The sequence below is a fragment of the Ammospiza nelsoni genome, chromosome 21, assembly GCF_027579445.1.
Source record: "Ammospiza nelsoni isolate bAmmNel1 chromosome 21, bAmmNel1.pri, whole genome shotgun sequence".
Classification (NCBI taxonomy): Eukaryota; Metazoa; Chordata; class Aves; order Passeriformes; family Passerellidae; genus Ammospiza; species Ammospiza nelsoni.
Genome location: NC_080653.1, coordinates 4,203,002 through 4,219,493, shown reverse-complemented (window position 1 = coordinate 4,219,493; position 16,492 = coordinate 4,203,002). Strand labels below are relative to the sequence as shown.

The 16,492-nt window shown below is 44.0% G+C and overlaps 1 protein-coding gene across 1 annotated transcript in view; it reads right to left on the bottom strand.

Annotated features, from left to right (window-relative positions):
- The window catches only part of MYBBP1A (MYB binding protein 1a), a 49,674-nt gene that overhangs the window by 10,770 nt on the left and 22,412 nt on the right, over positions 1 to 16,492 (bottom strand). Inside the window, exon 24 of the mRNA XM_059486845.1 lies at positions 1,995 to 2,108. Within this exon, the coding sequence (XP_059342828.1) occupies positions 1,995 to 2,108 (114 nt within the window). The remainder of the gene's footprint in view (positions 1 to 1,994; positions 2,109 to 16,492) is intronic.

The window sequence follows — 16,492 nt, the reverse complement described above, 5'->3', positions numbered from 1 at the left end:
GAGAGCTCAGAGCTCTGCAAACATCCTCCAGCCAAGCAGGAGTGTGTGAGGACAGCAGTGGCAGAAAGAGCTGTTCAGTCCAAGCTCTTCCCAAACAAACTCACCCCATAACTTCAACATTGTCCTGGAAGTTCTGCCCCACCTGCAGCTTCTCTGTGAGCCAAGCACAGAGCTTCCACCTGGAGACTGAGGGCTAATAAACCTTTCAGCAAGTTACTTCAGTGCTGGAATACTCTCTGACATACACATGCTTCCTACAGATTCTAAATTTGCTCAGTTCCCAGCCTCTGACTTCTACTACAAGAGATTTTTTTACCATCTTTAAAAGAGATCAGTGACACTGTGAGTATTGTCTTACTACACCATGGAGCCACTACATGTTTCTACAGCTCTTAACCAGAGAAGTCAGCATTTCTGCACCACCAAAAACACACAGCATTTCTTTTGCAGCTTCAGAAAGTCTTTCAGCACAAGTGCCAGCCTTTGGTTATGAATCAGACCTATTTTTATGTGGAATATAAAGTCCCTGACCCTTCTCACTACAGCAATATTGACTGTGCAGCTGGCCCAGCCCCACAGCTGGGTTAAGTGCATGGGGGAAGCAGAGGAAGGGAGACAAAACCCCCACATGTATGACCACCACCACCAGTCTGTAAAAATGTTATCTCAGGACTTTTTCAGGACATAAAGAGAACAGCTCTATGCCACTGCCACCTAACAGCATGGGAGGCCTCCTGCCCACAGGGTAAACCTTGGGCAACCCAAACAAACTGACAGTATTTCTCAGGAATTTTTCTTTAAACACACACGACCACAGAAATGAGAAGCACTGAGGAAACTTTAATAGCAAAGTTCATCATAATCTTGGATGGGTTGCAAGTTGCTAAAGTCTCCCTGACAAGAACAACATAAAGGCATTGTAAATGTTTGTGGTTTCCCAGTGAATCACTGAGTTCTGCATGCATTCAGCTGCTAGAGAGAAACATGGAAATGACCAGGCTGGGAGGAGCGGCATGTTTTATGTAGCTGAGAAACAAAATCATACCTAACTCCACCCATTGGATTCCTGATGTAATCTTTAAATAAAAAGTGTGTAATGAAACTGAGGATCCAGATTATAAACATCTTTAAATTCCTTGTTTTAAACTTGCTTAGATTTTGTCCCTCCTTGAGAGAAACAAACAGATCTAATTGTTCTCTTTCAATATAGCAAATTAGAGAACAGCCTAAATTACCATGTAGCCAGCATGTGAGTAAGTAAGGAAGGAGGTCATTATTACAGTTACATAGAACTCCAGGACTGGAATCTCCCATGTCATCAAGTTCAGTCACCACATCACAACATTAATTTGGCTGCTTGGTTCCCCCCACATCAATCCACAAGAATAAAAGTGAATGGCATTTGCTTCTTCAACCTCCTGTCCCACAGATCATCTCCCAGGTAACAGCTGCACCCAAACACTGTCCTCAGGTACAATTTGTACTTTACTCAGGAGCCCTGCAATTTCTGTCACTGGTTCTTCTGCACAAATGATTTCCCAATGTATTTTAAGGTTCCCCTGATGAGCAATATCAGCAAGGCAGTCTGGTCCATAATGTCTGCAGTGCACCAGGAGTCACAAGTCCAGTGCACCTCAGCTCTGCTTTTGTGGCCCTGAAGTTCACTCCAACACAGAATTTGCATGACATGTCCTGAAATTAACGTTCACATTACCACTCCATTCTTTTTCATTTTTCATTTTCAACACCTTAAATTGACCTGTATGAGTGCATTTTCTAAAATTCAAGCTCTGTCTGCTTGGTGCAGCCTCACTGGGGTGTTCCAAGAATTCTGGAACCTGGCAGGCACCACTCAGAGCTGCTGCCATCAGGGACAAGGTCTCTAAGGCCATTTAAGCTGAGCCCATCCCAGGCTGCACTCTGAGACCAAGCAGACAAATGAGAGCAGCACCCATGAGGTGCCACCTGCACTCAAACATGCTGGGGTTTGTTACCTGTGTCACTTGGCTGATGCTCCTGGTGATCAGCTCCTCCCACTCCTCCTCTGTGACAAAGAGCTTCAGTTCATGAATCAGCAGAACTCTGTGCAGAAGCAAACAGGCCATGGCCTGAAAGAGAAAGGGAGAGAAGAACATGAAACTCTCCAGGGAAGGTGTGAGCAAAGAAAATCCCTGCTACAGCAAACAGCTGCAAACACCATCCAGGGGAGGCCAGCTCACAAAGCTGTACATCCTCACCAAACAAGTGTCACACACTGATTTGGGCTGGAAGGGACCCTGAAGACCATCTCTGCTCCCCTGCCAGGGACCAGAACAGGGACAGGGACACCTTCCACCATCCCAGGTTGCTCCAAGCCCCATCCAGCCTGGCCTTGGACACTTGCAGGGATGGGGCACCCACAGCTTTCCTGGGCAAACCTGTGCCAGGGCCCCACCACCCTCATAGGGAAGAATTTCTTGCCAATATCCAACCTAAACCTGCCCTCCTTCAGCAAAAGGCTCTGTTTGAAACATTGTCCAGCTCATTACAGAGCCACCCCTCAGGAGACAGGTGGTGGGTGTTGGTTGAATGCACATAGATAAAAGAGAAGGTTACAGGGGAGTGGAGGGATCATTACAGTTCTAGATTGAGGCACAAATACCCAAAACATGCTTCTCCAAGAGCAGCTGCTCCAAGGGCATCACTCTGAGTCTCCCCAAGTTTTCAGGCAGCACCTTTGAGTGACTGCAGCTTTTCTGTGCCCTGACCAATGCAATAGGCACAAATAATAAAAAATAAAAGCTGGCAGGACAGCAAATGCTTCATTTCAAAGGAACACTAGATGGGAGCTGCTGTTCAGAGCAGCACTGGGCCTTGCCTGGAGTCAAACTTGCTCATTAACACAGCAATGAAAAGCTTGGCCACTAGAAACCAACAGGAATCTGCAATCTTCTTACATATCCTTTTCTATTCCAGAATATTTTAAGGCTTTCTCAGGTACAAGAGAAAAATGCAGCATTAGTCAAAGGCAAAATAGAGGAATGCACAAAATACAGTAATGAGGATTAGTACAAATAGCTTAGAAGATTTAAGGGGGAAATTTTTGTAGCAGCACAGAGTTAGTGAGCAAATTCTACTCATACAAAGAAAAAAATGTTGCCTCTAGCGGCCATCACACAGCCCCAAAACTGAATGCAGTTACAAATATCAAAAATCAGAAGGATTTACAAGAGCTAATCTCATCCAAAGAAAGCAACAGCTGCTGTTCTTTAACCACATATCACAGAAAACAAATGAGCAAAGTTTCTAAAGCTCCTTACAATAGACATCATTGAGATTAAGAGTCTGAGACCTCAAGGATAAAAACAACCTGGTGATTCCCAACCTGGCCTCCAGAGCCCCCTTGGATCAGAGAGAAGCAACTTGAAAAACATGGAGCAGGAGGATAAAAACTTTCATTGGGTCATTTTTAGGGAAAACTCCTATTGGGTTTCTAGGGTTTCAATTTCTAGGGAGCTATTGACTGAATAATTCAAAGTGAGCAAAGAGAAGGAATCCCTGGAATTCCTGGGAGCAGTGTGACCAGCCAGAGTTGTGGGCAGTCAAACAGAACATGTCCCAAGCTCAAGGAGGTCTGTGCTTCCCACACAACACATCCCAGGCTCCTGGGACAGTGGAACACAGGTTGATCCCTGGAGAATATCAGCCCCTGTACCTGTTTCACAACAGATTATGTCACACATCCTTGTAAGCTTACCTCCAGTTTGCACCAATATGGCCAGTGAAGAGAATTATCAAAGTAGAAAGAGCTTTTATTACACACAGAAATTCTGTTCTTCACTGCAAGGTGAAAATGCAGCAGGGAACCAGTGAGGCCATGTCAGATTTATGCTCATCCAGTGACAGAGAACACCCCAACACCATCTTCAAGGCAGGCAGGCTTACATATTCCTTGTAATTATGGGGAGGCTGTGTCTAACAGAACAAATTATGGCATGTGTCTACCAAATGTAGTGGAAAGTCACTTCAGTGCAATTAAAAAGAGAATGTGACCCCTGGAGTGGATGAAAGACTGTAATTCATTCTGAAAGGCCCAGGCAGGGTCACAAACCCCCAGGCACCAGCTCTTCTCTGACAATTACAAACACATCCATACTGCAAGTGGCTGTAGAGCAGAAAGCAGGGCTCTGTGAAGGTGTCCTGGGATATCTCAGCACTGCAGGTGAACCCCAGAGGCACCAGTGCCAAGGGGCAGCTGGGAACTGCTCCAGGCAGCAGTGGGCAGCAGCACTGCAAGCTAATGAGGAAAAGAACTGGGAGGGAACCAAAACTGTGCAGTGGAATGGGAGCTCTGGAGATCTGAACTCATCCAGTGCACTGAGAACAGTCCCTGGATGGGACCTGCTCCTCAGGGAGCACTAAGCCTGAAAAGTATTTCAAAAGGGGAAAAAAAAACAACAACCCAAACCACTGAGCATTCCCTTCTGTGTGACATAAATGAGGAAATCAGAGCACCCAACACCTGAGGATCCTGGCTGCTGCTAGCACTCTTTAGTAATTCTGTCACACTCAGAGTTTTCACACCTCCAGCCTGTGTATTGGATTCCAGTAAAGTGAAAATATGTTTTGAGTTTCACATAATTAAAACATTGTTTTTGCTCCAGTCATCATTATTATTTTTCCTGATTGCTTTTGAAACCAATGATAATTTAGTACTAAGCACAAACAACTTCTCTCATTTGAGACACAAAAAGTAAAATATTTACTTCAAATCAGGATAAGGTGGCAGAGAAACAGCTCTGCTGCTGCATTTCATTGTCCTTGTTTTATCTTCTCAAATACAGGGGCACAATGCAGCTGAAAGCAGATGTGTTAGAGGTGTGACATCCATGCACATGCAGTGAACATTTATCACCCCACACCTCTTCAGAGGGCTACCCAGAGATACCACAAGCCACTTTCTTGCCCATCTCAACACATCCCACTTTTTGGGAATTCAAACACTCAATGTTTTCATGAAAATAGCCTAAAAAAGAAAATGAGACTGCTCAGGGGAATTCTGAAGCCATGGAATGAGCATATTCCCACTCTCAGCCACTTCTGGGAACACATCACTGGAGCACCAGCAAACAGTGACAGCAATACCAGAATACAGAAAGACCTTGCCAGAAGTGAAGAATAGTCACAAAAATTTACCTGTGTTCAGTTCTGTGATGCAGAGGTTTCATTGAGACTTTTGAAATACAAAACCACACACAGAGCACCTCAGGAGGAGCCAAGCCACCCCAGCTAGCTCAAATCTTTTGCATCAATACTTTCAACCCTTGTCATTTCTCACAGCTCATCATTTACCCTTAATATATTCATAATGTGCGTTTTACACATGTTTTACCATCAAATCACAGACCAGCAGCAATTTGAAGTTTGGAGATTACTTTCACAAAATCCAGAGCTGGAGTTCAAGCACTTGACAGCCCAGTTGTCTCTGTCCCTCCTGCCCTCCCCAGCAGCACTGGTTTTTTAGAATGTCTCACAAGCATTTGGCAATTTTGGAGGCTGGCAGAACAATGCTGTCCCCAAGAATGTCAGAGAAGATTCTCTGCAATTTCTCAGTGCCAAATCAAGCCTGCTGTGTTCCTAACAGAGTGTTCTAGGAGAGAGCCAAGCATGATCAACACTTCACAAATGGACAAAAATAGCAGAAGACTCAGGAGTCCCAGCCACCAAACTGCAGTCCAGCTCAGGAAAGAGGATTGTCACCCCCCCATATGCACAGTCTCTGAAATGAGAATGTGTGAGAATAGTTACAAGCAGATGACAGCCAGATTAGAGTTTTTTCTAAAGGGATGTATGCTGCATCCTGTGCATTAGGAGCCACTCAGCTGACTAATCAAAACATTTTCTCCTTAATGTCAGTTTTTAAAAAGACCACAAAAGAGTAAAAATAATAAAAAAATATAAATAAATACAAGGGAAGTGTATACAAGCAGGCACAGTAGATACACTTACAGACTCCCACATATTTTATCAAGCATACAACTAAATAAGGCAGAAAGGCTCATTAGTCCATGTGGGAGCAGAGAACAAACAATAACTAAGGGCAGTGCTGTCCCTAAGGTTTTCTGTGCCTTTGCTCATTTCTCTTATCTACAACAATTACACAAAATACCACTCTGTGCAAAGGGCTGTGATTTCTTTCTGAAATGCTCTTTGCAGTAACCAAGATGTGCTGGCAACTCCCAGGTGTGCTCACCCACCTCAGATGGATACTAAAAAGGAGTGGGAGAGGAGTTTACATACAACCCAACTTTACCCTGCACAGGGATATCTGTGCATATCAATATATACCTATATATATATATATATATATAAAAATCAATACATACATACATATATATATGTGCATAAGAAGACATCTGGCCAAACCCTTAAATATGTTAAATATGGATTAAACCCCTACCAAAGCCCCTGTTCTCCCACTGAAAGCAGGTATCTAGCACAAGTAGGTCACAAATTGCTCTCCCCAGTCACCACCCAGGTGAGCTGGATGGAGTGGAACAGATCAAGATGTTTTCAATCACTGCAGTTGTGAAAGAGAAAAAGAACAAAACAAAGAAGCCTTTGCAATACTGTAGAGATTCTGTTTGCAGTCCTGAAGAGATGAAGGCATGACCTAAATTCAGAGTTGTTTTTCCAAAGAAAAGCACTCTGTTAATATAAGGACATTTGTTTCTGATGCAAAAATACACACTTTTCAGTCCCAGGCGGTTTAGGATACTGGCTGGAGGTGGTTTTGCAAACAAATGAAAGAAACCTGCCACCCAGGCACACTCCTGAGGGAAAAGAGACTGAAATCAGCAGCCACCACTGCCACCACCAGAGGAGCAGGAGCCTTAGGATGTGCCTGCACTGACACACCAAACCCAGCTCTGAGTTTGCACACAGCTGCTCTGCTGGGTGATCCCAAAGCAGTTGCAGGCTACAGCTGAGTAACCCTTCCAAATTCCCTGCCAGCCAATTCCAGCTTTCAGGAAAGAGGCAAAAAGTTCCCCTGGCTTGCCTCAAGCACATCGCAGGACAAAAACTCTCATTAAATCTACCCAGGACAGAGCTTATCACATCTCCTTACACTTTGTAAGGAGTGGGGAGTTAAAATGCTAACCAAACACATGAAGATGGATTTTCCTCATCTTTTTGCCTGTTATTTTTGCAGCAAGTTCATCCACATGAAACTTGTCACCAGTGTGGCAAGAGCATCTCATTCCCTTTATGTTAAATATATATAAAGAAAACATTTTACCTGGAAAATTACAGGTTTGTGCACCTCAAATACATTTTTAGCATTGAAGATGCATCAGGATTTTCAGAAGTATCAACAATCCACTGCTCTTGGAAGTGCAGGAGACAGAATTATACCGCTGGTGTCACACCAGAGAGGCCACTGGTGTTCCAGAGCACTGATGTCTCTCTCCCTTGTGGCACAGAGCCTGCCCTGCCAGCACATCTGACTCAGTGCCAGCACACAGCATGAAACAGCAGCTCCCAGTGTGTAATCCTCAGCATTAAGAGTATTCCACAGCAACAGGGATATGGCAAAAAATAATTGCACTTCTAGAAATTCTCTCCTCCCAAGCCCTCTGAGACTGCAATCTCATGAATCACATGCTGCATTTGTGACAAATGGTGCCAGGAAAGCTGGGTAAAAGAACAGAGGCCAAGATTATGAGTAATTCTAAATGAGTTTTCTTTGAATTTCAGTGAATAATTAAGCTATGAAATAAATTCCTCAGCTATCTATAATTTATTACATGTTTAAAATAAACCAACCAACCCACTCCAAAATCCAAAAGCTGCACCTTACAGTGGTATTGGTTACAGGAGAACAACCTTCATTTATTACCACAGAGCAGGAGATCTTAAGCACCACAGCAAAAGCCTCTTCCAATTACCCTTTTATCTTTTTTAAAAAGAAAACAAAGAGCATCCAAAGCCATGAAGCAAGTGCCAATCTACCCCCATTTCTGCTCATACAGTCAAACTATTTTAATTTTACATTCACATTGGAGACAAAGGCTCCAATGGAGCAGTCTTGAGTTTCAAGGCTTCTTATTTCTCAACCATCTTTGATTCATTTGGTAATTCTGAGCTCAGGAGCTACAAGTCTGTTTGACACTGGTTTGGGAGCTGAGTCCCAGTTAGAAACTCAGCTTTGAAGATTATTCAAAAGGACAAATTCTGAGAGGGATGGGACAATAAACCACAACAATGGATCTGTTGCACCCAGCAAGTTCCCATTCCCAGCAGGCTGCTCAGAGGCAGTGGCTGTGTCAGATGTGCTGTGTGTCCCACACAATCATGGAAGGGACAACTGAGAGGTGTTTTGAAAACTTTTATTCTATTTTCAGTCTCATGTGAAGGCTGAGACAATACAGACATGATAATTAATGCCAGCACAATCAGAAGCTAATCAGATGCACTATAAGTGTTTCTTGGCCTATCAGCTTTTGCCACACCATGCTGTAAATGCTTTAAAGCCAATCATCTAAAATCACCCCTCATGGGCACTCAGGGCTGGGGAAAACCTTGTGCTCTTCTTTCACAGAGGCCAACAGGCAAACCCTTGGGACACAGCAATGCAGATATTGGGCTGCTGCTTTGGTCAACACAGAGATTTATTTCTCCCTGGGGTAACCACTCACCATATCAGGAAGGCAAATCAGTCTTAACATTTGCTCAAAAAAAAGGTCAATACATTATTACCCTAAATTCTTGAAAAATGAAAAGATGCCATAATTAAGTGAGCCATGAGGACACAAGGCAAATCAGCAGCAGAGCACAAATCAGCATCCATGAGCTCTGCTGTTTTTTTGCTCTTCCTGTAGTGCACAGTTACAGGAGTGAAACCCTGGAGGGGAATACTGGTACCATGGGACACACTGAGACCAGAGGAGAAAAGAACAGGAATGGACTCTGTGCAATGCAACCAAGCCTCCCTTTCCCACATTAAAAATAATAACCAGAAAATATGCCCATTTTCCTCTTCTCTCCCCAGTTAAGGATACGGTCACAATTTTAAAAAATAATCTAAAACAATTTGGTTTCTTAATATGATCCTGTTTATTTTGGAGCATTTCTACTCTGCTTTGACAAGTTTCTCACTCTAAACATCAGAACAAGAAATGTTCTTTTGTTAAGAAATCAAAGGAAAGACTCTTGCAGGACACCCCAGTATCTGAGGCTCAAAGAAACATGACCAAGAAACCTCTCAGGAAATCATCTGGGGCATTCTCCTTTCTCTCAAACCTGGCTTTCCTCTTGGAAAAAATCCAAACCAACCATCCCCAAAGCTTTAATTTTGTCAATTTCTATTTATTTTATTACTTCTATATTGTAGTATTGAACACCAAGAGGTTCCACTGACACCTCAAGTTACTCACACACAGTGGTAAGACCAAGACCAAAACTGGTTTATTTGCCTGACCCTCAGTGCTCCTCCCAACACTTTCCAATCCAGTTGTCTCCTCTGCACAGCAAAGCAAAGCAAAATTCTCAATTCAGAGGAGACTTGCAGCAGGATTTTCTTGAGGTAATTCAGAAAGCAGCTACAGCATAAAGCAGCCTATTTAAGGAGACTTTGCTGAAGTCTAATTTAATAATTTAGGAGATTTAAGAGCAGCACATGTTTAAAAAAAGCCCATGTTGCCTAGGGAGTGTGTGCTTTTAGCTGCTGCCCCTTATACACCAGACCAGGCTTGATATTGCAAGAACAAAGGTTTCCATCTTTTGAGAACATTTATCAGTAGATAATGAGAAATTAGAATTCCAATTTACTCAAACATCAGCCACTGAAGTTTAGCCTTCATACAGCATAAAAAAGGTACTTGGACAGTAAAATTGTTAGCTTGCAATATTGAAATAAAAAGCATTGCTAAGCAAAAAAAAAAAAGGTTGGAAATTGTACTGGGCTGAACTTTGAAGATTCATTGTTTTGGATGAAGATTCATTGTTTTGGGTGAAGATTCATTGTTTTGGATGCTCACCAGCAGCTCTTTCATTTTGCAGAACCACTGAGAGAGGCAAGATGACAAGACAGAGGGCACAGTCCCCTTGGGAAGAGGGACAGGGCTGGAAACCCCTGCTCTGTGTGGAGGCTGCTGAGAAATCCTGCAGAGACACCTGAACTCCTTTCTTGTGCTTCAACTTTTCAAAAGTGGCATTTTAATATGTGCCAAGGGAGAGCAGAAAGAGAAGCAGCCACACCCCACTATCCCACACCCCCTTACTACAACAAAAATGGACCTGCCACTTGGTACACAAACCTGGGGACATCCTTGGCAGTGAGCAAAACCCAGACTGGCATTTCATTTTATGCTGCAGAAACCCCAATCTTATTTCACTTGCCAACAAAACACCCTTCCAACACACCTCCTAGTACTCCCACACCAAGATCTCTCTGTAAAGAGAACATAAATCATTCCCCAGAACTTCAACAGGATTCTATCCTGATTTTTTTTATATTTTACAACATTATTATATCTTGAGTCCATACAAGAGTAGCTCATTTTCTCACACCCCAGCCAATTCTTCCCCTCCTGTGTTTGTCATGCCATTATTAAATACATGGCAATGACCTTGTCTCTGAGCAAATTTATCCCATTTGCTCCACACAAACACCTACTCCTCAAACTGTTGGAGGGGCTGTGTTTGAGAGGCTGAGCACAACACACTTGGGTGGTTCAATCTCTTTTTAAAAACTATCAACTTGCTTTTTAAAAGCTATCAACTCCCCACGTGTCAGATGGTAAGTTTAATTTAGTAGGCTAGGAAATTACTCAGAGTTAGAAAATCACTGCAATATGGTTTAGATCTCTGCTCCTGAGCACTTCCCTCCTTGGACAGCTCTCACCAGCAGCTTCTACAGCAAGAATTAGAGTTTATTGTGACCTTTTAATTTTCTTATTTCTTCCCAGCAACCAACTAGAATGTTTTCTCCCTTACTGAGGATTTGCTACATGATCATCAACACAATCAGCTGAACAGCAGTTAGCAGAATAAATACAGCCTAGATCTCCAGAATCACAATAAAGAGGCAAACAGAAGCTTTTTCACGTTCTCAGAAGCCTTTTCATGTCCTGCTTGTGCTACACTGAGGGCAGTGTGTCTGTGCCAGTCAATTAATGCTGGTATCACTATGGATTTGTTTGTGGGCAATGCAGGCAAGTGTCTGACACTTCTGGCAAAAGACAGAGGCCATTAGAAGGCAACAAGAAGTACAACAACGACAAAAAACCTGTATGAAGGGAAAAGAAACAAAAATAAACAGCTCACAACATGTATGATGCTCCCAAGAGACCCTGCAGACTCAGTGACAGGGGTCCCACATTAAACTGAAATACACCACAAACACACCAAGTTGTCAATGCAAATACAAGTGAAAACTCATGCCATGGGACTTTGAGCACTCAGCTTTAAATGCAGTCAGGAGGACCTGAAAAATGTAAACAGATCTTTTTAAATTTTCAACCATCTCACACAAATAAGAGAGAAACAGAGCTTAGAAAGCAATTCCTCAGGGAGACACGTTTTGCTGTGGCATCAGACACCTTTCCAAAGAACATCAAACTATTTATAGATGCTGTCAATGTTCTCCTGCTCATCAAAGGAAAATGGTTTTTCCGTGCAATCCCACTGCAAGAAACACTCAAAAATGCAAGGTTGGGATGTAATAATCCACATGCACAACCATCCTAAAGGTCTGGGAACTAAATACAAAAATGTAGAGCACTCTGGCTCTGACCCAGCAAAGCATTTAAGCATTCAACTGCTCTCCCTTCCACTTCAGTGGGCAGTTTGCATATCTAGAGCTAGCTCATGTCACAGGGCTTTGCTGGCTGGTGATGAAAAGAGATCAAAAATGCCCAAGAGCCCACCCATAGTTCAGCATCACCTTGCAAAACACAGACTCTGCTTAACCATCCCCTTACACAAAACAAAAACAGCAACAGGACACTGACTGGAGCCAAAGCTTGTCAGTTTGACACAGATTTTCCAGCTGCAAATGATTTATTTTTATTGAGGAGAGGGCACATACTGACCCAAGGAAGATGAAAAGGATGGGTTAGACAGGCAGCAGCCTCTCCAGCACTGCATCCCTTGGGTCTCAGTGCCTGGGGACAATTCACTCCTGAATCTGACCACAGGGACACCTGACAGAGGTGGCACAGGGGGTGTGACCTGTGCCAAGCACAGAGGATGCTCTGGAGGAAGGGAGCCTTTCACTCATGGCCCATTGCTCAGCTCTCACCAGCTGCCTGCCCAGTGCTCATTCCTCATGCAGAGGAGGTAGAGCTGAACTGGTGCTGGTTCTTATCTGGGGGGGTTTATTTTGCTTCATTTTTAGTAACAGCTTATGCAAAGTGTTCCATAACAAGCTCTTCCTCCACTACCTGCTGGCAGCTATCTGTGAGCACACAGGCAGGGCATGGTGCATTAATGTGGGGATCCATTCATCTCCCCCAGCAGGAAGTGAAATACTCCCAAACACTCACACAGAGGGGTGCTGGCTTCTGGGGCTTTGCAGCACTTTCACTGCTCTTGCTGTATTAAAGTTTAATTAATTTTTAACTTAGATATTTTACATAGAACATAAAGTGTTCAGAAGGACAACTGTCAACCAGCCAAGACCTCTTTGGCAGGAATTTGGGATCATATTTTACTCTTCTGGTGATGGCAGCTCTGGCACAGACCTGCTTCAGTTCTGTAAAATTCTGTCTATAGATGTTTGATCCCTTTGGGGAGACTGCCAAAGCACCAAGATTAATTAGCAACTTACCTAAAATACACTCTCTATCAAATAGATCTTCAAGCGTTCCTTGACACAGACAGCTTTATAAAAACACATTCTGAAATACTAATGAATCTGTATGACATAAGATGACATTTTGAACTCTGTCTCAGTGCCCATTCTCATTTCCACACTAAGTAAAATTACTTTTATTAGTTTCATGACAGCTCTGCACTTACATCAGCTCTGCAGAGTTCCAGCCAAATCACAGAAAATAAACTCACTTGATGGACAAATACATCCTCATTATGCTTCCAGCTACTGCAACATCCTCAATCAATAGAGCTTTGAATGTAAATAAGAAGGCAGGAATGTATTCAAATGGATGTGTGACCATAGTGCAAAAGTAATTGCAGAGGCTCTCAGCAATTGTGTTGATGTGTGCACTCCCAGTGCCTTTCCCAAAGGAAAAGAACAAGGGATGGGTATGAAACCATTTCTGTAAACCCATGGAAAAAGTTTCACACCAGAAGATGCTTTAAGTGTCTGCCACGAGCAAGATGGAGACAGCACCTTACTCCTGGCAGCAGTAATTCTCATTTATCAGTGCTCATTTCCAAACTGGCTCTGACACTGCTGGCCAGCAAGCTGGAGCTCTGAGGGAAAAGCACAGCTGTGCCAGGCCAGGCTTCCAGAGAGGCTGTGCTCCAGCTGGGAGCTGGCAGGTGCCCTTGCCTACAGGAACCAGCACCAGCAGCACAGCTGGGGACTGCAGTGCAGGGAGCCACACTTCTCCCTCTACACCTGATCCTCACCCTCACAGAGAGCTTTTAGGGAACAAACATTAGTTCATGGACCATCCAGTGCCATAAATGGGGATGCTGCAGTGAGAACCTCACCACAATCACCAGTGCAGCACTGAGGGGTTTGTGCTGCAGCAGTCCAGGACTGCACAATTACAGAATTAAATGTTACTGTAGCTCTGCTCATCAGACCAACACAGCTAAAAATAAACCAGGAAGACATTCCTCACCTAAGGCTCAGGAGGGTTCTGGTATGTAGCTGAGTCATGCAATAATCATAAATTAAACACATCTTGATCCCTGCTTTATGCTCCATCAGCACAAACTGAAAAGCCAGGCTTTTGTGCATATTGAGAGAGCAACACTACACCCACTGAAACAGGCACAAGGAAATCTGAAGGTCAAGCTCTCCTGGAAAGCAACTGCAGCAGTAAGAATGAATTGTCCTAAGAGAGGGGGAAGTGAGGACCAGCTCACACACAGAATTTGAGAGAGTATGCTTAGTGCTTGTGGAGGACATCAGGCTGACAAGAACACCCCTCATCCATGGAACAGCACAATCTCCCCCATGCTGTCAGCACCTCACACTTTCTGCTGGCTAATTGTACTGCCAGGGAGATTTCTGTGCCAGATACCACAATCCCCATGACAACTCAGAGGGACAATGCAAGCTCCCCTGTCGTTTTCCCAGACCAGTTATCCCTGGGTCTCTTTCCCCAGCTGCCATCTGAGCACTCAGAGCAGCAGTGTGTGCCTGGTCACTGCCCTCCAGGAATGGCAGCTGCCCTTCACTCTGCTGTGGCACCTTGTGTGAGAGGGAAAGCTCTCAGACCTGCCTGGATGTACCCAAACACTGTCATGTGGCACTGATTCTTAGGACCTCAGTCTGCAGAACTGCATTCAACAACTTAGATTAGACTGCACTACAAAGCCATTCTTTACCTCTTACTTCCTTTTTTTAGTTTAACTTGTAGCACTTCTCCCACTCTAAAGGTCCTCTTGAAAAGCTTCACAGCTGCTGCTTGCAATCAAGTGATTCTGTATAGTTTCTAGTCACTTCTTTCTACAACAGAGAGCACTGCAGGGACACATGGCAGGGATGAGGCAGGTCATATTCTGAGAAGTGCAGCCTTAAGTTTTATGCTGGTTTAATATACATATGGGATGGCAAGGATCAACAAAAGTTTGTGAAAGGCATCCCAACTGCTACTGTAGAAAAAAAACAAAATTAAAAAGCCCACAAATAAAACAAAACAGAAAAACCAACCCAAATCATCACAAACCCCACCAGATTTCTCAGCTCAATAAGTAAGTGACAACCAAACACTATTTTTTTTTTGAAGCCTGAAGCATTTTAACTTTCACATAGCATGTTTGGGACTTAAAACTTCCCACTTGAAGAAAGGCAGAGTTTGAAAACAGGCCAGCCAGTATCACTGAGCATTCAGAGCAGCAGCTGCCACGGGCACAGTGCATCTGAGCTAGCAGAGCAGAGTCCCAGGGCCCTGCAGCCAGGGTGGCCTCATAGTGGCTGAGAAGTCCAGCTGAGAAGCATGAACTGCCTGGAACAAGGTGGTTTTGCAGACCCACTGTCACACACATCTTGTATCTTTCTGATGTAGAGGTTTAAACAGGTGCTAAATGTCAGGCTGGGGTGACAACCCCCCTTCTCTGGTTAAAACATCCCTTGCCTTTGTTTCCCCACTCACAAATAACACCAATCTCTCCATCTTTTTCCTTTTCCAGGGAAACTGCTGCATTTCTGTCTCCTGCAGGCATCTGTACCCCAGTAGTGACATCAGAGGAGCAGAATTTGGCCACAGGTACAAGCTTCAGTCCCAGTAACACCACTGCAAATTCACCTTTCCAGTTTAAAACTTGTTACACAGGTTGAGCTTACTGCTGAGAAAACCAACCCAATCACTGTGAGCCACACTCAAAACTGCCTTGAGAGCTCTCACCCCCCTTAAAGTGTTGTTTTATCTCACAAATAACTTCAACATGGAGCTGAGAAACCTCACTGCTTCTTTAGGCACGTAGGAACAGTGTCAGAGGAACTGACAATGTCAGTCACAGTAGCTAAAGTTTTAAAGCTTTCTTTCCTTTTGGTAAATTCTGCATCAAGATGCAACCTTGGAATAGCTCCAAAACACTCTAAAGCAAATACCCAGGCCAAAGGAAAGTAGCTCCCAGAAACACATGGAACACCCATCCAATAGCTACAAACACCTCTGCTTGCACTGCCACCGAGGGTTTGCTGCTCTCCAGGTTTTAGAGGTGACCAAGGGACACAGGATGCACAGAAAGGCTGCAGCAGTGCAGGACCCAGTTACCTGGGTCATCAGCTACAGCCAACAGTTCACATTTGTATGAGAGATTGTTCTCTCCTTTACAATATTCTTGTACTGACTTCACAGAAGCTATAATTTCATGTTAATGAGCACTGCCTCTGATGAAATAAATCACAGCTTTCAGCCAGACACTCCTGCCCCTGCACAGACTGTCCCTCTGCTCTAAGTGAACTGACTGAAGTTAACTCTAACATGGCAAAAGGGGGAGAAAAACTGTGTGTGCAAAGGCAAGGGAAGTTCAGCCAATCACCCTCATGTCCCATTTTGTGATGTAAATGCAGGAACACCAGGGCAGCAGGCAGGGAGGTACCCAGGACAAATGGCTGGGGCTGGAGAGGCCAGGCTGCTCCTCTCCAAGCTGAGCAGCATCTGAATGGCTCCTGCATTTCCTACAGCATCTTCTCTGCTACCTGTGCCCAGAAACTGAGTTTTGACACAGGAACAGTGCACACACAGTCCAGGTTTGCTGTTTCTTGACCAGACCCCATTCTTGCTGTACACGATGTTCTGCAACCACCTCAGCCAGGCTGGTCCAGGGCAATCACTTAATGACCAAGTTTAGCTTTACACTAGAG